Source organism: Narcine bancroftii, chromosome 5, assembly GCF_036971445.1.
Source record: "Narcine bancroftii isolate sNarBan1 chromosome 5, sNarBan1.hap1, whole genome shotgun sequence".
In the NCBI taxonomy this organism is placed as follows: Eukaryota; Metazoa; Chordata; class Chondrichthyes; order Torpediniformes; family Narcinidae; genus Narcine; species Narcine bancroftii.
In genome coordinates this window covers 67962730-67987716 of record NC_091473.1, presented here as the reverse complement: position 1 = coordinate 67987716, position 24987 = coordinate 67962730, and the positions used below count along the sequence as shown (strand labels likewise).

The window sequence follows — 24987 nt, the reverse complement described above, 5'->3', positions numbered from 1 at the left end:
AGTAACACTATATAAACATGGAGTCATGAAGCAATACAACATGGACTATTGGCCCTCCAACCCACTAGGTAAAGTCTGACCAACAATGACATTTACACTCATCCTTCATTAAATTTAAACCTCAAGTTATATCTTCCCCATATTCTCATCAACCCCTCCCACCTTCAACAATCATTTAAAAGGGACAATTTAGAGCAGCCAATTCAACTTGCACATTTGTGGGATGTGGACATAAACTGGAGTGCTCTGAGAAAACTCATGAGGTCACACACGCAAACTCCACACAGATAGCACTTGAGGTCAGGATTGAACCTGGATGTTTGATGATGTCCAAGCTGCGCCTCTCCAATATGTTTTTTAAAGCTAAATATACATGAAATGGGTTCTTAATTTTTTTGCTGCTGCAAATCAGAACGTAATTAGATTTTCAACTAAACCACTGAGCAAATCATTACGTGGGCATAATTTCCAGTGAAATATAGTTACAATACAATTTTTGGTCTGTGAAGTCAAGGCACTGTGTAAATAATGAAAACTTGGTTAAACTGTGACAGAGGTGTGGTTGTAATCAGTTTGAATGTAATGATGTTTGTATTATGTTTTCTCATCTTATTTCAATAAGGAGTGACAGGAAGCAAAAAAAGTCAATTTAACTGCATGTAATTCTACTTTACAAAAACAATTAATGAGTTTCACCTCTGGTAATCAAGAAATGAACCTCACAAATGTAATTATTTGTACTTAACCAGAAAACAACATTAAAAAAATGGCACCACTGCATGAGCTGCTGTAACGGCAGCAGTAGCGCTGGTGCAGAACCGGGGAGAGCAGGGAGCGGAGACACAGCACTCCCCTGTAGGGTCCTAGCTGCCAATCCTACTGCTGACATCTTTGTACAGACTTCAAACAGCCTGTTAAAGGAACCAATGGTGTTTTATTTAAAATGCTGCGACTGTGGGGTGTGGGCCAAAGATGGTGGTGCCTATGTTTGGCAGCAGTCTTGAGGGGTTACATACTCTGGGGAGCAGAGCACCTGGCGCAGGGCACCAGTAATGGGGAGAACATTCCCCCCCACCACCTCCCCCACCCACCGGTGAAAAGGAGAAGCAGAGGATATGACCTCAAGGAAAGTGACAATGGTAGCAGGCCAGGATGGGGTCTGCAGATGAAGGATGCACACCAGCAGTGAGCTGTTGGTGACTTGTGGGTGAGGAACCCACACAGACTGTAGCCCCTTTCACACTTGCATCGCACTAAATTGGCTGTTCAGTGTCCTGGGATAGGAATGGGGGTTTGGCTTTTCCTGCTTGACCACTCCAAACCTGGATACTGAACTTTTTCATACTTGCAAGGAGCCATCCCCAGGGTTAGAACTGTTCTACCTTCTACAATTGACATCATGACGCATTGAGTGATGGTGGACCTGCCCTAAATCCTGATCAATGTATTATGATCTTATATTTGAGCAAAATTAATCATGCCTAATTATAACATAATTAAACTTTATGTACAGCACAGTATGATTCCTTCAGCTTTGTTATTGTTGTGCCGACCTATATAAACCTTTATAAAGGACTGTAGGAAACTGCTAGCAATAAATAGCAACAGCGGACAATTTTTAAACAGGGTGGGAAAGTTGGTAGGGCTTTAGCACACAATTTATACATGTGGGACAGTTTGTAGCACTATAGCATACAATTTATAAAGACCGTGGGAAAAAGCGATGGCAGACCTGCTCTCCCAAAATGCCGTGTAGCAGAGAAAAGGTTGTATGCACGGCTGCATGCATGGAGAATGCACAGCATTCTGGGAAGTCAAGTCCACCATTGCTTTTTCCCATGGTCTTTATAAATTGTGCTCTGCAGCGCTACTAACTTTCCCACGCTGTTTAAAAATTCTCCGCTATTGCTTTTTATTTCCTCTCTCTCTCCTGCTGTCACTTTCCCACAGCAAAGTTTATATCTTTATTTTAATCTTTTCTTCCTTCACATTCCTGCATAGGCTTGAGATGATGTCATCTGACGCCGGCGTTGAGCTGATTTTGCTTTCACACTAGATTGTCCGTTAATTCCTGGGATCACTTGCAAGTGTGAAAAGGGTTTGTGGCTGTTGGAGATTTGAGGTCAAAGGACACATAACTCCTGTGGGCTGCTGGACACTGGTTCATGAGAACCATATATCGGAACTGGAATTCAAGAGGATACTGAGGGCATAAATGGCTCCCGAAGGGCTCTGATTTCTAAAGGCTTCCTCATCATGTTGGAGGTTTGGATCTGGGATTGGGTTGGCAATAGTTTGAACCAAACTCAGGGAAGGGGGTGGGGGTAGGGGGTATTGGATACTCTCTTTTGGTTATCTTTCTCTAACTGAAAGGGGCGCCAGGCAACGCTAATAGCGAATCTTTGACTGAAGGTAGTTTCGTGTATATTACATTATCATTTTATTACATGCCAATAAATTGTATCTGATCTGATAATCTTGATTTTTAAAATACCTTTATGGACTTTATGATTCGGAGCCAACTTTAATTTTTTTAACTTTTTTTAAATGTTATTTTTCAATTTTTCCAAAAACATAGTATCGCATCTGAAACAAAAATTCTTTTGAATGTATTTACACTTTCTTTTAGTATAATTCACTTCTCAAATACAAACACCATCAACTTATTTACAATTTCCTTCCCTCCACAAAAACTTTGAAAATTAAACAATTACAACAATTAAAAGGACAAACAGAAAAATGGTAAAAAGAAAACTTCAGCATATCACTAGTCTTTCTAATCTACTTCCACTCCTTGAAGTGCTTTACTGCTGTTGTCTTTATGTATTTTGTTAGTTTATAGAACTGAGGCTGTTCCTATAACTGCGCATCAAAGTGCTTCAGATAAGACTGCCATGTTATGAAAAAAGTATAATACTTTTTTCTTAAATTATATGTTATTTTATCCATGGGCACACAGTTGTGCATCTCCGTGGTCCATCAAGTGATTAGCGGGGGAAGTTGGTCTTCCAGGTGATCGCAATGCATTTTTTTCCTACTGACGGGAATGTCTACAAATTTAATTTGAAATTTAGTTTATGATCTGCCCAAGACCTCTAGGTTTCCCAATAAATATAGCTCCAGGTCCAGTGGGAAGTCTGTTCCCTTAATCATGGTTAATATATTAGATAATTCCAACCAAATTGGTAGCTTTAATTTTTAACAAACTGTTCAGGAATTCAGATTCCTGAAAAGTCAGATATCACCCAAGGGTTTTTATTTAATTTTGTTTGCACAATAAATGCCGTGTCCCACTGAACTTTATCACCTGTTTCAGAATATCCCTCTATTCCCTTCCTTTGTGTATTTCTTCAGCACTCTTCCAAATGTATCTCTATCACTTTAATGCAGCGCAAAATTGGATGCCATGGTTTGTCCTGAAGGACAGTTTGCATGACTTGGATTTTTTAATATATGAATCTCAGAAGGACAGCTGCTTGAAGTTTTTTTTGGCCCTTTTTTAAATTATGCACCAGAAAGGCTTGATGCAAATCCAATGGAATATAACTTATTCACATTGGCTCCATAATGGTAAAAAAATTAGTGGCTATATTGATTTAATTTCTATTATAATTTACAGTGTTTTGGTATAAAAGTCCAGATTGGAGAATTCATTGAACTCTTTCTAGACACCCTGTACAATTAGTGTCATCTTCATCAATAATTACATTAAAATGCAACTTTGCATAATCTGAGCAAACATTTTAGCTATCTCAACAAAAGAGAATGAAATCTTCGAGGGACTAAATAAAATAACCATTTAACTCCTCCAACAATGAAAGATTTTTTTCTCTATGTTCATTTACAGATGGCTAAAGAATTATTCATATTATTTTCATATTTAACTGTGAATAGTCCTGAATTATTTATATTGCTTCCTTCACCCCTACTCCAACAATATCTGATTTTCTGATATATTTAGCACCATCTAGTATTTTAAACACATTACAGAAGCAATTCAACAGAGAAATGTGAAGTGTGGATTTCAACAGGAGACGTGATATAAATCAAATGATCGAATTTTAAAAGGGATTCGGCAAAGTTAAATCTGGGATTGATATTAGCATATCTTTGAAGAAGGTCAGATAAGGACACTGTTTAAAAAAAGAAAGATCCGTGGCATTAAAATAATGGGCACTATACATTCTCTTCTCTATGTCATGTAAGTTCTTCTCTTTCAAGAGCTTATCCATTCTAATCTGAACAGATTATATACGGGGCCAAGGAAGTTTACAAGAAAGATTACAGTCACCGTTGATGCACGACTTGAGATCATAAGACAATGGAGCAGAAATTCAGCCCATCAAGTCTGTTCTGCCATTTGATCAAGAGCTGACCCATTTTCCCATTTGGTCCCACTGTCTGGTCTTCTCCCCATAACCTTAGATGCCCTGGCTAAATTCTTAAGATACCCAAGAATCCATCAATCTCTGACTTAAATACATTCAATGACATGGCCTTCACCACTACCTGTGGCAACAAATTCCAGAGACTTACCACATTCTGGCTCAAGAAATTCCTCCATATCTCTATCCTATAGGGAAGCCTTTCAAACTTGAAGTTGTGCCCTCTTGTTCTCAATTCTCCCACCATGGGAAACAACCTTTCTACATCTACTCTGTCAATGCCTTTCAACATTCAAAATGTTTCAATAAGATCCCTTCTCATTCTCCTAAATTCCAACAAGTACCGGACAAGAGCTGTCAAATACTTTTAATCTGATAATCCTTTCCTTCCCAGAATTATCCTGGTGAACCCTCTCCAACATTTGCACATCCTTTCTTAAATGAGATATTTGAAGGATGGGGAAAAGTTTCAGAAAACCAGGTTATGTGAAACATCCAAAATCACGAAAGTACTAGAGAAAATGAAGAAAAAAGTTTCCTGCATCAGAATTCAGATTTCACGATAGAAGAACAAGTGACAAGATAAGAAGAATTGCTTCCCCAACAATAATGTAAAATGCAATAACCAAAGTTTTTACAGTGTGACAGAGAAGGTCTCCTTCTGTAACTGAAACATTCAATGACTCAATTTACAAGCACGTTTCTTTAAATTGAATTTACTAGTGGCTTCAGCGCAACAAACTGCTAACTTCTTCCAAAAAATCTCCACGGACAGATGAATATTAAGACAGTTACTAAAAATATCCAAACTCACTTTTTGCAAGAAATTAGAAATTTGTCCAATTAATCAATCTCAATCAGCATCGATGAAAAGTTTGCACCATTTAATGTCCACCCAGACAAATCACCACAAGAAAAAAATATTAATAGCATAAGAAATGGAAGATGGAAATTAAATTTTTACACTATATTTGAGATATTTGTGCTTGGGTACTTCTGACTGGAAAATACATGCCAAAGTTAACAGGTGCAAGAAAAGCAATTATTTTTATGTTAATTTCCAAGACTTGAAAAAGATCAGTCTAGAGTGAAACATGAAAGTCTGCAGATGTGATTGTAATAAAAACACAGAAATACTGGAGGGATTCAGTAGGTCTTGCACTGTCCATAGGAGGTAAAGATATATTACTGATGTTTCTGGCCTGAGCCCTTCTTTAAGGTAGTCTTGTTTGGCTCCAATGTGCCAACATTTATCAAAAGATAGGATCTGTGAAAAATCAATTCTCCATCAAATTATCAGAAAATAAATGTTGTAGTTCCATAAGGAAACAAATGAAATCAGAATTAAACAGCTTTGCAATGAAACCAATTTCCCATATACCAAAGTTCATCATCAAATTCAGTTGATGAATAAATTATATCCAACAATAACACATTTTCTTTTGGTACAATCTGCCATTTCCAAATTTATCATGCAAATTCTAAACAATATATTGGCAACTCCCAAGTGGTAGCTTGAATAGGAACACCATTGCTCTTGGAATCTGGAACTTGTGAAATTACTTTTCATGGAGTGGTCAAGGAAGGAAACTTTGCCAAGATATTCAATCACAGAAGTAATACTAAAGTCTCTCCAGAAATCCTGTCCAAATGTATCGCAAAAAATAGTGCACTTTAATGACAGAGTGTACTTCTTAACATTCTCTCGGTAGACATTAAGATCAAACAAGTTTAAGAATATTGTAACTATTTACCATAATGTCAATTTCAGTTCCAATATTCACCAATAGGGAGAAATTAAAATTCACAATTTTACTGACTTTACATTTTAAGCCATTGTTTCATTCACATGTAGGCTGTCTATCCAAGTTGTGAAAAGAATACAGGTCGCTGAACACCAATGTTCACAATATAACATTTGTTTGCTTTATAAAAGCATCATGAGATTGTTTGACCTGGTAAGTGTTGTCTCAAAACAACCGTAAATGTACAATTCACACATGTAAATATACCAAAATAAAAGCTTCCGTAATTGAGAGTGCACCAATTATTCTATAAAGTAAATGATAAAAACAATTTCTGAAAGCATTACATATCTGATTGGATTCTATCTGATTTCAGAGAGGGTTTGGCAACATCGATGGTGAACACTGGCTTGGACTAGAGAATATTTACAGATTGACTGCACAGGGAAACTACAAGTTATATATTAAATTGGAAGACTGGAACGATAAGATAGTCTTTGCAGAGTATACTGCCTTCAAAACAGAGGACGAAGATGACAACTATAGGTTACACATTGGCAGCTACCAAGGAAATGCGGGAGACTCTCTGGCGTGGCACAATGGCAAACAATTTACAACACTTGACAGAGACAGAGATTCATACTCAGGTACAGTTATGAGTAACATCAACAATTGTCACTGAAGGAGAACATTTAAAAATATAAACAGAGCATAAATATATGTCAGCATTATTTGTCATGAATAATATAGAAGCATTGACTTACATGGTGGACACCTTTGATTTTATCACTCAAATTATTTACATCACATACAATTACTTGAAGCATTAAATAAGAATACCAGGTACCAGGAGATCTGATCCCATTTCAGTTCCAATTCAAAATTACTGACCACAACTAGAAACAAGCAGTAATATTGCTGATACTGGAAAACTGTCTGAAGGTGGCTGTCTGTTACTCCAATAGCATCTACAGTATGGTATTTATATTTTGAAGTTGCTGCCTGAGTTAAGGTTACCATAGTGATGCTGCGCTGTAACATGAAATGAGCAAAAGAGATATCTTTTTCATAAATGTTCAAAACTATTGCAATAAAATGTAACACAATTGAAAATGACCACAGGTAATGAAGCAGGGCACCAGAAAACAGGGAGATCACTCTTCCCCCCCCCCCCCCCCCCCCAGTTTGAGGAGGAGATGACCCCACGAGACAGTGACCACGGCGGTGGAGCAGCGAAGGGCTCTAAGGCTGAGGAACACACAGGCGGCAGGCTGTCAGTGATTGCAGTCAAGGGGTTTGCACTAGGTTGCACTAGACTGGCTGAAGGTGTATCAAGTATTGGAACCGATACGCAAGCGGGTGCCGAGGGCACTGTGGGCTTCCTGATCATCAAAAGTTTGGATCTGAAACTCTGGTTGCCAATTATTTGGACTGAATGATGTGTGACTGTGGAGTCTGCGGGAATGCTGGCGGTGAATCCATGGAGATTTTGTGAAATATATTTTCTGTTTACTACATGACAGTAAAAGAATCTTGAATAATCATGAACTGTTCCATTTTCCCACTCAGCCCCACTGCCTTGCCTTCTCTCCATAAACTTTGATGCTCTGACTAAACAGGAACCTATCAATCTCTGCCTTAAATAAATCCAATGTCCTTGCCTCCACAACTGTTTGTGGCAACAAATTCCACAGATTTATCACCCTGTTCTAAGCAGACTTTCTTCAATCCTGCTTTGCCCTTTTGTTCTCGTCTCTCCCACTTTGGGAATCAATCTTTCTACATCTACTCTATCCATGCCTTTCAACATTAAAAAGGTTTCAATAAGTTCCCCCCATTCTTCGAAATTCCAACCAGTACTGGCCAAGAGCTGTTAAACGCTCCTCATACAATAACCCTTTCATTCCCAGAATCATCCTTGTGAACTCCTCAGAACCCTGTCCAACATTAGTACATCCTTTCCAAAATTAGGAGCTCAAAACTGCTCAACATCAAGATCACATCCCTGATCTTATATTCTATTCCTCTTGAAATGAATGCCAGCAATGCATTTGCCTTCTTCACCACCGACTCGATCTGCACGTTTACCCTCAGGCTATCCTGCACGAAGGGTCCCAGGTCCCTTTTCATCTGGGTATTTTCAATTTTCTGCTCATTTAGAAAAAAATCTGCCCGTTTATTTTATTTTCTCCCATACACTTTCCTGGGCTGATAACGCCTCAAACCGTGCATCTTGGCGCCTCACAGTTTGGCGGGCAGCAACCTCCTTTGAAGAAGACCGCAGAGCCCACCTCACTGACAAAAGGCAAAGGAGGAAAAACCCAACACCCAACCCCAACCAACCAATTTTCCCCTGCAACCGCTGCAATCGTGTCTGCCTGTCCCGCATTGGACTTGTCAGCCACAAACGAGCCTGCAGCTGACGTGGACTTTTTACCCCCTCCATAAATCTTCGTCCGCGAAGCCAAGCCAAAGAAGAAGAATGCTGAGCCTTAAATTTGAATTTAATGCAATGTTATAACTGTGCAATTATTGATATCTACATGACTTGTTTCAAACAAATGTTCCCCTGAAATTAAAAGATTAACAAATACCAAAATAATCCATTTAATGAGAAACTTTTTTTTAAAAACCTAGTTCCCATCTGAAGATTTTGGTAAAGATCACTAAAAGAGTAAACACATAAACCACTTGTGTCTATGGCAACATACGTGTGCTTGAAAGACCAAATGCAATTTAGGGCTGAGAATATATGGAAAACAGCATGTTCCAACAGAGAACTTGATGGCTTCAATATGTTTTGTGGGAAATCAAGTCTGGAAAGGCCATCAAAAGCATTTTTATTTAAGAGTTTATAACATTGCCTAAGAATCCCACAACATTTTTTTTTCTTGTGCTCAGAGGGTAGTCGTGGAAAAGGATTCATGAAGCATGGTGAAGTACATATTAGGGAAGTCTGAAAGGTATCAAGCCTCCTGACTATTATTAGAGTTTCCTTCATCCAAGCAAGTGAAGAATAATTCATCAGGCTCATGACTCATGCTTGGTTAATGCTGGGTAGGATTTGAGAAGACAGGAAGGAAGTTACTCACTTGAGAATACTCTAACCTGATCTGACAGCCTTTACTGTTGGAGAAATTCTGGATACAATTTTTTCATTGATAGATTGGGTGATTGTAATGGCAATAAACATCAAGACAAGGTGGTCAGATTATCTCTTGTCTTGCATAGTCACTGTTTCACACTTGTGTAGAATAAATGTTACTTCCTGCATTGTTCAACCCAACCTGAAGATTTCAAGTTTTGTTGTATTTGCATGCAGACATGGTCAATATCTGTAAAGTTATATAAAAAAACTAAACACCATGAATATCAATTTACATTTTGAACCACATATGGCCATCTCCAGAAACTCCAGCATTTATCTTCCATCCCAATCTGCCTCCACAGTTCAGGAGTAATATAGCGCATATTTGCAAAGGATGGCAGACTTCTTTCCCTGATGAACAGTGATTGCCCAAATGTCAATTAATTAACAACTCATAGTTAGAACAATGGTTAGGATATTGAAGAAGCAAGTAATGGCAACTCAGAAGACCATACAACAATGTTCTGAAGTATGGTGACACAACTAAAGACAACTACACCTAAAAATCTATCTGGACAGTTTCCAACACTGACTTCTTCCATTTGATCCCTCCAGTCTGTCTGTCTCTCTCATTCCCTATCCCTCGGTCTCCTTTCCTTCAGCTCCCCACCTTCTTCCCTCTTCATTTAGAGCTAACCCTTCCCCCATCACCTGAGTTTTTTCTCTTCTGCCATCCACCCTTATACACCTGTGGCCTTTTGCCAGTTGGCCTGTGCTCCACCCACTATGCAGAGGCAATTGTCTCAAATAATCCTTTCAAACTGTTCTTGCAACTGTTGTGGTACAAGATCACACTGAAACCTTGTAATATGAATTTAAATTATGTATTTAATCAACGAATCAATTGCAAAGGACACAACTAATAATGAAACATTAGGAATCTGAAATATTGGATGGGATAAATAAAAAAAAAACAGTAATTTATAGCAGGCAATAAATCTACCAACTTGCAAGCCTTTGGAATGTGGGAGGTGTACCCACAGAAATCTATCAAGGTACAAGGAGGAATGCAAATTCCACATGGATAAAACCAGAGATCGAGATTGATTCAGAGCTGCTTGCCCTGTCCTTGGTCAAAGTTATTAGGAAATAATGCAAAGCTGGGGATCAAGAGCTGAACCCTATGAAATGCTCTAATAAAAACATTCTACCAATAAAAAAACTACCAGTCCCTCATTATCCTTGCTTCTTGTCACTTATCCTATTTCAATCCAGTTTGGTACCTCTCATTGAGCTTCAAAATTCTGCTATGTTATCTACATGAACTTGTAACATTTGGAATTGTCACATTTCATACATCACTGAAGTAATATCACTCTGGTGATATAAGTATAATATTTCAATCACTGAAAAGTGCTTTTGAGTCTGCTTGAGTGATTTAAGGCACAATTCTCATGCAAACTCCATCTTTAAATTGAGAAACTGAGCATAACCTGGAAAGCAGACGTGATATAAAGTTGATGGGTGTACAAGGTGTCTCTATTTGTGTTGGTATTCTTTCCCGAGACTACTTTTGGCAAGTCGGATCATCTAGCTGTGTTCCTTCTGCCTTTATACAGAAAGGGCCTAAAACAAAAAGTCTCCAGAGATCAGGTCAGCTTGAAGGTGGTCACAGGAGTCAGTGGATTGGGTGGTTTTCCAAGGACCCAGCTGAGGATCTGAATGATTATACCAGGGCTGTGACAGACTTTATCAAAACAGCTGTGAATGAGTGTGACCCCACCAAATCATTCAGGGTTTTCCACAACCAGAACCCCTGGATGAACAATGAAATCCGGAACCTGCTGAGAGCGAGATCGTAGGCATTTAAGTTCGGAGATCCAGATCAATACAGAAGGAGCAGGTAAGGCCTACAGAAAGCCATCTCCCATGCAAAGTGGAATTTCTGGATAAAAATGGAAAGCACAAAGGATGCTTGACAGCTACGCAGGGCCTAAGTGACATAACCTGCTACAAAACCAAATCTGGTGTAATAAGAGATGGAAAAGCCTCACTCCCAGACAAACTCAATGCCTTGTGCATCCAATTCGACCACAAGAACAAGGAAGAACCACCACTGTGCTCTTCGCAAAGATCATCATGTCCCCTTATGATCCTCTCCTGTCTGTATCCAGGATGATATGTGGACTGCCTTTAGGAGAGCGAATCCAAGGAAAGCATCTGGTCTGGATGGAGTACTGGCCGAGTATTAAAAATCTGCGCTGACCAACATCGTCGTATTCACAGATATCTTCAACATCTCACCCCAGGAGGATGTGGTACCCACCTGTTTCAAACAAGAATCATCGTATCTATGCCCAAGAAGAGTGTGGTAACCTGACTAAATCATTATCGACCAATGGCACTCACATCAACAGTGATGAAGTGTTTTGAAAGGCTGGTGTTGAAGGTCTTCTCTGAGTGGTGACATGGATCCATTCTAATTCACCTATCATGGTAACAGGTCTATGGCAGATACCTTTTCATTGGTGCCACACCTGGAACACCTGGATCACAAAGATGTATAAATTAGGATGCTCTTTATCGACTACAGTTCAGCATTTAACACCATCATCCCCTCTAAAAGGATCAGCAAACTAAGGTCTGGGACTCAATACAACCTCCAGACCACAATCAGTGTGGATTGGTAAGAAAAGGTATTCAAGTCTGACAACTCCATCTACAAATTCGCTGATGATACCATGGTAATGGGGTGTATAAAAAGGGGCGATGAGTCAGCGTACAGGAGGGACACTGAAAACTTGGCTGAATGGTGCACCAACAACAACCTTGTGTTCAATGTCACCAAAACGAAGGATCTGATTGTTGACTTCAGGAAAGGAAAACCAAAGGTATACAATCCAGTGATCATTGCAGAATCACAAGTGGAGAGGGTAAGTTCTTGGGAGTCTCCATCTCGGAGGATCTTTCCAGGGCCCAACACACTAATGGCACATCAGCACCTCAACTTCCTCAGGAGTTTGCAGAGGTTTGGTATGACATCGAAAACCCTGGAAAATGTCTACATATGTGTGGGAGAAAATGTGTTGACTAGCTACATCTTGGTATGGTTGGGGACACGAATACCCCCCCCCCAACCCACGAGCATAAAGACCTTCAAAAGGTAGTGGACACAGCCCAGGACATCACAGGCAAAACCTTTCCCACCATCAAGAACATCTATGGGATCATTGCCATCGACGGGCAGCAATAATCATCAAGGATCCTCCAACACATGCTCTATTCTCACAGCTACCATCAGGAAAGAGGCAAAGGGGTATAAGACTCATACCACCAGTATCAGGAAAAGCTGCTACCTCTCCACCATCAGACTCTTCCACAATAATCAACCAGGGATTCATTTATCGTCTCTCGCTTTTGTATTTTATTGCTTTTTTCCTCCCACTCTGTATTGCAGTTTGTTTACATTTCTATGTTTGATTACATGTGTATAGATTTTTTTGCATTTCCAATAAGTTGTAATTCTGGCTCCCACACAGGAAAAAGAATCTTAGGGTTGTATGTGACGTCCTCTATTTACTCCAACAATAAATCTGAAATCTGAGAAACAAGAGTTCAAAACAGGTCGTATTATGTCATTATTGGCAGGGATGTGTTATTACAGCTAAAGAAGTTTGCCTTCTTGAGATTTTGCATCTTGAGAATGCTGAAGATTCTGTCAAATGTTTTTTTACATTTTTCATTTATCTACTCTAATTTTTAAATTGTTTTGAATTTTAATTTTAAAAAAATTTTAATTAAAAATAATTTTTTAGACATACAGCGTGGTAACAGGCCTTTACAGCCCACGAGGCTGTGCCACCAAATTACATCACCCCCGATACATTTTGAACAGTGAGAGGAAACCGGAGCCCCTAGGGAACACCCACACAGACATGGGGAAAACGTACAAACAGTCAGCATGGGATTCGAACCCCAAACCCATACATTAGCACAGAAAAGCTATTGCACTAACCACTACGCCAACCATACACCCTAATGTTTGGCTCTTCATAAGAGTCCAGCTCCAGAACCTTAAGGTGCGGCAATTTCTCAGCACTTAAAGTGGGAATCTGTCCAAAGGACCTTTGTTCAATTACACCTTCTTAAAAAAGAATGTTTTTAATTGTTATCAGTTTATTAAACACTTTTTATGAAATTATTGTATTTGAGGGATGTTTAATATGATAAAAAAAAACAATCATTCCTAATATCTCACAACTGTTTAGGTATTTCTGATCAAATCTAGAATGTTGACATGACAGCATTTATACCATTCAACTGTGCTTACTACTCAAGATAAGGCAAGCTTGTTGAGGACAAATTTACTGCAGGGAATCCATTAAAGGAAAATGTAGTGTGTCCTGATTTAAACATGTTTAATTTTCTTATGAATTAGGTTGAACTTTTAAAAAACACAGATACTTTATTTCATCAGAATAAATATGTTTGCAGTGCCATTTCTGTTTCCCTGAATAAAACTTTCAATTCACAGTATTAAAAAGGTGAGATCTCATGCTGAAAGAAGTACATTTAACTTTCTTTCTTCCTGTAGGTAACTGTGCTCATTTCCATAAAGGTGGTTGGTGGTACAATGCCTGCGCACACTGTAATTTGAATGGAGTATGGTATCATGGAGGTCATTATCGCAGCAAGTATCAGGATGGACTTTACTGGGCTGAATTTCGAGGGGGTTCCTACTCTCTTAAAAGTGTTGTAATGATGGTCAAACCCGAATAACAAGCTGCCACATGCCCCACATGAATGCAACAAACAATCATATGCAACAAACTCAAAGTTTAGGAGTGTTTCAAATGCAGGTCAAACAATGTCCTTTCTGTACCAAAGTCAAAGATATATAACCAGCATTTCAGACTTGAGCCCTTCATCTCGACCTAAACATCGGTTATGCATCTTTGCCTTTTACATAAAGGACACTGATTGACCTGCTGAGATTCTACAGCATTTTTTGAGTTTTTACTTCAACCACAGTGTCTACAGAATTTTTTTATTGACTTCAAATGCAGGTCATGTGCTTTAGTTTTTTGTAATGCATCATGTTTACCTATGTTGACAAAATATTTAACTTGTTACCAACATAAATAGATCCATTACCTTATAAAATACTGCAGAAAGCAAGGATCCTTAAAGTGATAATGCACACGTGTTCAATTGACATTGACACGATACCAAACAACTTGCACTATGAAGGAAATGCTACTTTTCTGATACAGGAGGGCATGACATATGTGCCATGAATGTAACCAGATTACTTTGTAACCCAAAAAAAACCATTGTTATGACTAAGGTATAAGGGTATTAAAGGTTACGGAGAGAAGGCGGGGACGGGGTACTGAACTTTAAGATCAGCCATGATCTCGTTGAATGGCGGAGCAGGCTCGAAGGGTCGATTGACCTACTCCTGCTCCTATCTTCTATGTTTCTATGTTAATCATTGGATGTATATTATTGCTGCATTCTATTAAAATAGACAATTGATTTATAATGTTTTGCCAGACACATCAACTTTCTTCCTGAAACATCTGAAAACTCCACAATATTCTACTGTTACGCTGAAAATATTGAAAGATATAATTGAATAAATATTTTGAATGACTTTTTATGTAGAGAAGTTTAATTTTTCATACATTCTTAGTGCACAATTAAGTTATTGACATAGATTATGAATGTTGACCCAAATGAACTGAAAAACTTTGGAAATCATGATTACAATAAACTTGTAACATATCCATATTTAACAACATGACCAAAATTAACTACAAAATCCTTGCAACCAAAAATACTTGTGTTATATTTAAGTATTTCTCAGCAATACCAATTTACTTTTCCAATGAAAACTGGATGTAGACAAGAACCTAAGAAAGTCAGCCATCTGGCCTATTGAGCCAGCTTTACCTACGGCTCCTAGAACGCTTCCACCAGCGTTGTCTCCGCTCCATCCTCAACATCCATTGGAGCGCTTACATCCCTAACGTCGAAGTATCGAGATGGCAGAGGTCGACAGCATCGAGTCCACGCTGCTGAAGATCCAGCTGCGCTGGATGGGTCACGTCTCCAGAATGGAGGACCATCGCCTTCCCAAGATCGTGTTATATGGCGAGCTCTCCACTGGCCACCGTGACAGAGGTGCACCAAAGAAGAGGTACAAGGACTGCCTAAAGAAATCTCTTGGTGCCTGCCACATTGACCACCGCCAGTGGGCTGATAACGCCTCAAACCGTGCATCTTGGCGCCTCACAGTTTGGCGGGCAGCAACCTCCTTTGAAGAAGACCGCAGAGCCCACCTCACTGACAAAAGGCAAAGGAGGAAAAACCCAACACCCAACCCCAACCAACCAATTTTCCCCTGCAACCGCTGCAATCGTGTCTGCCTGTCCCACATCGGACTTGTCAGCCACAAACGAGCCTGCAGCTGACGTGGACTTTTTACCCCCTCCATAAATCTTCGTCCGCGAAGCCAAGCCAAAGAGAAAAGAGACCATTCAATAAGATCATGTCTATACTGACCTTGATTCAGCTCCACCTACCTGCCTTTTCCCCCTAATCCTTAATTCCCATACTCCACAAAAATCAATCTGACAAATATATTTAATGAGATTGCCTACTCTGCTTCCTTTGGCAGAGAATTACAGATTCAATTTTCTCTGGTAAAAGCAGTTTCCCCTCTTCTCCATCTTGAGGCAACATCTCCCAGTCTCACATATACAACCATATAACAATTACAGCATGGAAACAGGCCAATTTGGCCCTTCTAGTCTGCACTGATCCAAGTACCCTCCTCTAATCCCACTTACCAACATTCTGCCCATATCCCTCTATTCCCCCTCCCATCCATGTACTTATCCAACTCTTTCTTAAATTACAAAATTGACCCTGCCTCCACCACCTTTCCCGGAAGCCCATTCCACACAGTAGCCACTATCTGAGTAAAGAAGTTCCCCCTCATGTTACTCCTAAACCTTTGCCCATCAACTCTCAACCTTTGACCTCTTGTATCCATCTCTCCTGCTTAATGGGAAAAGCCTTTCCACATCAACTCTATCTATCCTTCCCATTATCTTACACACCTCGATCAAATCCCCTCTCAGCCTTCTACATTCCAAGGAATAAAGACCCAATTTGCTAAATCTCTCCTTGTATTCCAGATGCTGAAACCCAGGCAACATTTTTGTAAATCTTCTCTGCTCTCTCTCTATTTTGTTGATATCCTTCCTATAAATCGGTGACCAGAACTGCACACAATACTCTAAATTTGGCCTCACCAATGCCTTGTACAGTTTCATCATTACATCCCAACTCCTATATTCTACGCACTGATTTATAAAGGCAAGCATACTAAAGGCCTACTTCACCACCCTATCCACATGTGCTCTTACCTTCAGGGAACAATGCACCATTATTCCTAGATCTTTCTGCTCCACTGGATTCTTCAATGCCCTCCCATTTACCACATATGTCTTGCTTTGATTATTTTTTCCAAAATGAAGCACCTTATGCTTATCAGCATTAAACTCCATCTGCCATCTTTCTGCCCACTCTGCTAAGCAGTTTAAATCCCTCTGCAATCTTTGTGAACCCTCTTCATCATCCACAATTCCCCCTATTTTAGTATCATCTGCATATTTACTAATCCAATTTATTGCCCCATCCTCCAGATCATTAATATATATGACAAACAGCAATGGTCCCAATACCGAACCCTGAGGTACACCACTTATCACTGGCCTCCATCCTGTCAAACAATTATCTACTACTACTCTCTGGCACCTTTCTTCCAGCCACTGTTGAATCCATTTGACTATCTCCAAATTAATACCCAAGGACTTAGCCTTCCTAACTAACCTCCCATGCGGAATCTTATCGAAGGCCTTACTGAAGTCCATATAGACAACATCCACTACTCTTCTTTCATCAACATTCCTAATCACCTCTTCAAAAAATTCAACAAGATTGGTCAAACACGACCTTCCACGCACAAATCCGTGTTGAGTGTCCCTGATCAGACCCTGTCCCTCCATATACTTATATAAACCATCTCTAAGATTGCTTTCTATCAATTTACCTACCAGAGATGTCAAACTTACAGGCTGATAATTGCTAGGCTTGCTCCTCAAACCCTTTTTAAACAAAGGAACCACATGCGCAACACGCCAATCCTCTGGCACTATACCCGTCTCTAATGACATTTGAAAAATCACTACCAGAGTCTCTGCTATTTCCTTACTATCCTCTCAAGGTTCTGGTGAAAATAGTGTCAGGACCTGGAGACTTATCCACCTTTATTTGTTTCAAAAGCTCCAGTACTACCTCTTTCTTAATCACTATAGTCTCCATATTTACCCCCTTTGCTTCCTTTACCCTGCTCAGTAAATACTGAGGAAAAGAAATACCTCCCCCATCTCTTTTGGCTCCACACACATTTATCCTTTCTGATTCTCTATTGGACCAATTTTGTCTCTCACTTTCATTTTGCTATTTACATATTTGTAGAAACCCTTTGGATTTATTTTCACCCTGCTTACTATAGCCACCTCATATCTTCTTTTAGCTTTTCTAATTTCTTTCTTTAGATTCTTTTTACATTCAATATAGTACCCAAACATCTTTTTTCCATGTATCTTAAATTTATTGTAGTATTCCCTCTTTTTTCGAACCAAGTTTCCAATATCCCTTGAGAACCATGGCTCTCTCAAACTTTTGACCTGACCTTTCAACCTAACAGGTTTATAAAGATGTTGTACTCTTAAAACCTCTCCTTTAAAAGACTCCATTTCTCTATTACATCCTTCCCAGAAAACAAATTGTCCCAATCCATCCCTTGTAAATCCTTTTGCATCTCCTGAAACCGAGCTTTTCCCCACTCAAAAACCTCAACTCTGGGCCCAGACCTATCCTTTTCCATAATTACCTTGAAGCTAATGGTCCTATGATCGCTGGACCCAGAGTGCTCCCCCACACATACCTCTGTTGCCTGACCCATATCATTCCCCAACAGTAAATCCAACACAGCTCCCTTTCTAGTTGGTACCTCCTTGTATTGATGTAAAAGTTATCCTGCACACATTTTACAAACCCCAACCCATCCAGCCCTTTCACGGAATGGGTTTCCCAATCAATATCGGAAAATTAAAATCCCCCACAATCACTACCCTAGGCTTTTTACAAATATCTGCTATCTCCCTACTAATTTGTTCCTCTAATTCATGCTCCCCATTCGGTGGTCTATAATACTCCCCTATAATTGTAACTTTCCCTTTCCCATTCCTCAATTCCACCCAAAAAGCCCCCCTGGACGAGCCTTCTGTTCTATCGCACCTAAGCACCGTTGTAATATTTTCTCTAACAAGTAGTGCAACCCCACCCCCTCTTGCCCACCCCCACCAGTTCTATCACTAAAGCAACTAAATCCAGGAATATTTAGCTGCCAGTCACATCCCTCCCGTAACCATGTTTCACTAATCGCTACCACGTCATACTTCCAAGTGTCAATCCATACCTTCAGCTCATCCACCCTCCTTACAATGCTCCAGGCATTAAAATATATGCATTTTAGAGATTTCCCACTTTTTACTTCCTGTAGGCCCCTATCTTTACCCACAGCTCTCTTATGATCTTTTGCAATCGACCTCTGTCCATCTTCGTATAAAGCACCCTCCTTTTCTATCACCTGCCTTTCCCCCCTCAAGCTTTCTCTGATTGCACTCTAACCTTCTTGCTGTTCTCTTTCATTTGGTTCCCTCCCCCCAGCCATTCTAGTTTAAAGTTTCCTGAGTAACCCTAGCAAACGTCCCCGCCAGAATCCTTGTCCCCCCTGGGGTTCAAATGCAACCTGTCCTTTTTGTACAGGTCACACCTACCCCAAAAATGGTGTCAGAGATCCACAAACTTGAAGTCCAACTTTCCTGTCTCTATCTTGTTTATTCCTTTCATAAGTGAATTACCTTCCATTTGAAGAACATTCACTCTGAATTTTTATTTGTCTATTTCTAAAATATTGGTCCAAAATAATGTCTGAGAGATCCTTGTTCCTTACTTTCAGATACTTCTGTTGCAAGAGCCTTGTTTATCTGGATCAGGAAAGTTTGGCCTGAACTTCGTCTGAATTTATAGAACAAAAATATTCATTGAATGAATTTTCATTTGGGAAAAAGAACCTCCAATAACTGAAATATGACACTTGGATTGCCAATTTTTTTTATATACCTTGAATAGATAAAGAGAAGAGACATTATTCAAATTGTGCAGAGGTTCTTCAACATTTTTATTTGAACAAATGGATAAACTGTCTTGCACAGATTCATAACTTTAATTAAATTTTATTTTAGTTTTAAGCATTGCATCCGAAATGAAGATTACACCTTGAACTCGAAAAGGGAGCTCATCAGAACAGGAGTGGCTGCTGAACAGCATAAAATTTGAACCTGGCTCATGTTTACTGCAAATTTAACTTTTCAGTTTAAGCAGGCAGACTAAGAATTTAAGCAAAAATGTATTTGTATCTTAAATCAAGACATTTTATACCACTCATGGAGATAGTATAATCAATGCTCTTGATTGCACAGTAATTGATTAAATTGCTTCCTCTTTAAAATGCAAGTCTCAACAAATACTGAAAAGCCACAATGACCAATTTTATACATTTATTGACAACCTGGTTGTGTGTAAAAGCATATTTACTCTGAATAGGGAAGTTGTGATAAAAAAACTCCTCCAGACATTCCAATTGGTGTATTGCATAGAGCATTTTTAACTAATTTAGAATTTCTTTCTGCTGGCATTTTTAAATGCAAAAATTAAATTATAACTGGAAATATTTTATGTTGTTTGTAACTCAGTTTTCAAAGTAATGACATGTCAATGAATTTCTTTTTCTGATTTATAGAAAGGTCAGAACATATTCTTTAATCTAAAGGAGTATCATATGAAAGTAATGACTACTTTATTGACTACACAAAATTGTTTCAGCAATCAGGTCGGTTTAATTCTCCTGGAAAGCATTCAGGAGTCCATTTTTAACCAGAGACAAATAAAATGGTTGATTTAGAGAGAACTATTATAAATTTTTCATCAAATGCACAATTCTCCTGAAATGCTGTGAACAAAGTATTCATCCTGCATATTACTGTATGGGAAAATTAGACTAGTGAACATAATTACTGTGAGCATCAAACAAGAAATGTAGAAACAAACTTAGAAATAAATAAAATACCTCTTGGGAAAGAAAGTAAATGTTTTCACTCATTAAGGAAAATCAGTAATTGCCTGAAGCTAATTTTATTCTACTTGAACAAAATTCAATGAATAAAATACTGCAAACCACTTTTGGGCTAGGTAGATGCTCATAGCCTGTGAGTGTCGTGCAATGGTTTCCAAAATATGAAGTTGTTCATAATATAGGGCCTTCCCCTTAATACTGAAAATGGTAGCTTACGAGTGATGTTCTTGTTGGTTTACTTACAGAGCTGAACCTGGTTTACAGGACAACAAATAACTTGCTTCACTTAGCAATTATATTATCGGTCCAAATCAAGTTTTGTTAAATTTCACCTTTCAATCAATGTTGACATCCCACTGCTTACTATATTTGTACTAAGTGATACATTAGCTCAGTAAAACAACCCTTACTTCTCTGCAGTCAGGTACAATCATACTGTACAATGTAATTTCTAGTTTTGTACAGGCAATCTATTTTTTGCAAAATTATTGATTCCCATTCAATAAACTGTTCAAAGACAGATATGTTTCCATTTGTGCAGGAATTCAAAACAAACTCCTATTAAAAATCCAGAAATAAATTTAGCAGACAATTACAAATAAATTCAATTAACTTGTTCTCATAATGATAATGTGTCAACTTACAGGAGAGAGAAAATACAAACAGCATTTGAGACTGGCTAATGGAATTTCAAGAGTCTGGTTACTTGAAAGCAACATGTAAAATAAAAACAGTTGCAAAGACAAAATTAATCTGAAGTTTGTGCAGGTCGCAAGATTTATACACACCCCAAATATTTCAACTAGTGTTTTGGAGGTCTAGAGAATGAATGGGGATGAATTTGCCAGCCAATGCAGGCATCTTCTGCAGGGTGGGAAAAGGGCATTCTCACTTGTCGTTTCAACCCCCTCCTTTCCATCCCGCCAACACTCTTCAAACTATAACAATCAGAAATGATCTAGCTGAGCAGAGACAGAAGTCTTGAGAAGGAACACTCACCAAGTCAGTGAGGCTAGCTGGTGGCTTCTTTTCCCACCCCTGCTCACTCTCACATCACAGCTGTTTCTGTGATCCTCTCCCTCAATTATTTTTGTTTATTTCTGACATAAATAATGCAGGTTACCATCAATGAAATCCTGTCAAAACCTATGGACTTCCTACAAGTATATTATCTCAACGTTTTGGCAAAACGGTCTGGTTTTTAACTTAAGTAAAAGATACGAACCTTAGTTTTTTTTTTGTAAATTTTATTTAAAGTCTTCCATACATGTAATAATATCTGTATAAAATATAACAATCGAATATTAATATTCAATCTATTGCACGATGATATAAACACAACCTCTTAACCCCCTCCCCCACTTAACTAACCCCAAAAGAAAAAGAGACAAAAAGAAAAAGAAAAAAGGAAGTGAAATAGTTAGAAAACATAAGAAACTAGAATAGAAACCTGGTTTCCGCAAGCTCCCCTTTACTACACAAAGTTTGAGGCTCAAGGAAAAGTCTATATATTAATTTCCTCAATTCTTAAGTATGGGCACCAAGTTATAAGTAATCTTCTCCAAAGGAACACAACTGTGCATTTCTGCATTCCAATATTCCATACCAAATGGGATCTGGTTTCCATGTCACTGCTCTACATTTTCTTACTACTTTAAAAATTGTTTTTGATAAGTAGATAATTTCATTTTTAGCCATATCCCTTTAATATTGCCCAATAAAAGTAATATTGGAATTTGTGGAAATTTAATTCCATAACCCGTTCTAAATAAGATGCCAAATTTTTCCAAAAGGGTCTCACTTTGGAGCAAGATTACCACCTGATGACATCTAAAACAATGATCAGATAAATCTGATTTCAATTTATTTAACTTTTGTGGAGTGAGATATAACTGACGTTAAAAATTATATTGGACTAGCCCAAGTCTAACATTTATAGTATTTGTCTGACTATCCTGACACAACTCTGACCAATTTATTTCATTAATATGATCATTTAAATCTGTCTCCCAACATTGTATGGACTTATGTATCCTCATTTAATAATTTCCTTCTGCAATGAAGTAAACATAAACAAAATAAATTTCTTAATATATCTACAACGTATCAATATTTCTACATCATCACATTTCAGTAATGACATTGTTGGACACAGTTTATCTCTCAAATAAGCCTGTAATTGATACTAACAAAAAAGGGTATAATTTTGTATTCCATATTTATTTTTTAATTGATCAAATGTCATTAAACTTTGACTTACTTAACAATCTATAAATCTAATTCCTTTCTGAACGCAAATAGTTAAAAATTGGTTATCCAATGAAAATGGAATAAGTTGATTTTGCATCAAAGGCATTTTAGCCGGAACAGCACTCCTCATTCCAATTTCATCATTTACTTTATTCCAAATATTAATCAAATGCTTCAGCAAGGGTGTTTCCCTTTCCCCAGATTATAACCTTGCTTCCCATTTATATATAAAATCTTCCAAATTCGTCTCTCCTATTTGATCAATTTCTATTTTAATCCATCCTGGTTTTTCTTCCTCATCAAAGAAAGAAATTAAAAATCTCAATTGAGGTGCCTTGTAGTAATTTCAAAAATTTGGTAATTGCAAACCTGCTAACTCAAATTTCCAAGTCAATTTATCTAAAGAAGCTCTCGACATCTTACCCTTCCAGAGAAAATTTCTAATATATTTATTTAATTCTTGAAAAAAATTTAATGGTGTCATTATTGGCATTGATTGAAATAAGTATTAAACCCTAGGAAATATATTCATTTTAACACAATTAACCCTACCCAATAATGTAATTGGCAACATCTTCCACTTATTCAATTTCTCACTGATTTTCTTGCATAAAGGTACATAATTCAGTTTATACACATTCTCTAATTTATTATCTACCCATATACCCAAATATTTTATCCCGTTCACCAGTATTTAAATTGAGTAATTTGTTAACATTGAGTATAATCCCCTATAGTAAGAGGCATAATTTCACTTTTACCCCAATTTACTTTATAACTCGAAACCTTACCATATTCCTCCAATCTCAAATATAATTTACTTAATGAACCTATTGGCTCTGTCAAGTAAATCAAAACATTGTCAGAAAATAGATTAATTTTATATTCTCCTTGATTAACCTTAAACACTTTAATATCTGGATCAGCTCGTATTAATTCTGCAAGAGGTTCAATCATTAAAATGAATAATACAGATGATAAAGGGCATCCTTGCCTACTAGATCTAGTCAATGGAAACAATGTGGAAACCTACCCATTCGTAACAACTTTATCTTTAGGGTTATTATATAAAGCTTTAATCCAATTTATAAATACCAGACCCATCCCAAATTTCTCAAACACTTTAAACAAGAAGTCCCACTCATGTCTATCAAACACTTTTTCTGCATCCAAAGCCATTGCCACACTTAAATCCCCCCTCTTTTATGATAAATATATTATACTAAGTAATCTAATTACATTATCCACAGATTTTCTCTTTTTCACAAAGCCTGTCTGATCCATATGTATGAATTTTAGTAAAAAACTTCATCAATCTATTCGCTAAAACTTCCAATTATTTTAATAATCTTCATTTAACAAGAGATTTGTCTATAAGATGCTGTTTTAAAGGATCTCTTTTTTTTTGGTATTACCATTATTAATGCAGTAGAGAAAGTTTATGGGAGGGTAAGTGTTACCATCACCTGTTCTAATACATCCATAAAAGGAGGAATTAATAAATATTTAAATACTTTATAAAATTCAGGTGGGAAACCATCCTCTCCCGGGAATTTATTACTTTTGTAATAAGCTCAATGCTTCCCCCACTTCCCTTGAAGTAAAAGAGGCATCCAACTCCCTTTGGTCTTGTAAAGTTAACACCGGTGGCCTTGTCCGTGATTTTTAAAAATCCTCTATTCAGATTTATAAAACTGAGAATTTGAAACCCTCATTAATTTCATGAAGCTTATAAGTAGTCACATTAGACTCTGTTTAACTGCATTAATAGTTCTTGAAACTTGTTCCTTTTTCAATTGTCATGCAAAGATCTTATGAGTCCTTTCACCTATCTCAAAATATCTCTGCTTAGTTCTCATTATGGTTTTCTCCATTCTATATGTTTGTAATTTATGAAGTTTATGAAGTTTCTTATTTATAAGTCTCCGATGTTTTACATCTGAGACTCGTCTTTGTAAACCCTTCTCTAAACAGGTTATCATCTTCTCCAGTGGTCCAATCCTTTCATATAATCCTTCTTTATTTTAGAGGTGTAACTTATAATTTGTCCCCTTAAATAAGCCTTCATTACATCCCATAAAATAAACTTATCATTAATCAAAGTAGAATTAGTCTGAAAGAAAATCTGAATTTGCCTTCTAAAAAAATCACAAAAGTCTGATCTTTTTAAAAAAACATTGAATTAAGTTTCCATCTATTGGAAGATTGTTCTTTATCTACCATTGTAAAATGTCATTAATAATG

At 37.8% G+C, this 24987-nt stretch overlaps 2 protein-coding genes across 14 annotated transcripts in view; one reads left to right on the top strand and one right to left on the bottom strand.

Annotated features, from left to right (window-relative positions):
* Positions 1 to 24987, bottom strand: part of ralgps2 (Ral GEF with PH domain and SH3 binding motif 2) — a 486036-nt gene that overhangs the window by 213025 nt on the left and 248024 nt on the right. The gene's annotated exons all lie outside the window — the stretch shown is intronic.
* The window catches only part of angptl1a (angiopoietin-like 1a), a 91120-nt gene that overhangs the window by 50454 nt on the left and 15679 nt on the right, over positions 1 to 24987 (top strand). For 2 of the 3 annotated variants that reach the window (XM_069937728.1, XM_069937727.1), the window contains exons 4-5: positions 6507 to 6777; positions 13813 to 14828. In XM_069937728.1, the coding sequence (XP_069793829.1) occupies positions 6507 to 6777; positions 13813 to 13997 (456 nt within the window). In that variant the 3' untranslated portion in view covers positions 13998 to 14828. Of the gene's footprint in view, positions 1 to 6506; positions 6778 to 13812; positions 14829 to 24987 lie in introns of those variants that run through there. The other variant, XM_069937729.1, reaches the window with a different exon arrangement.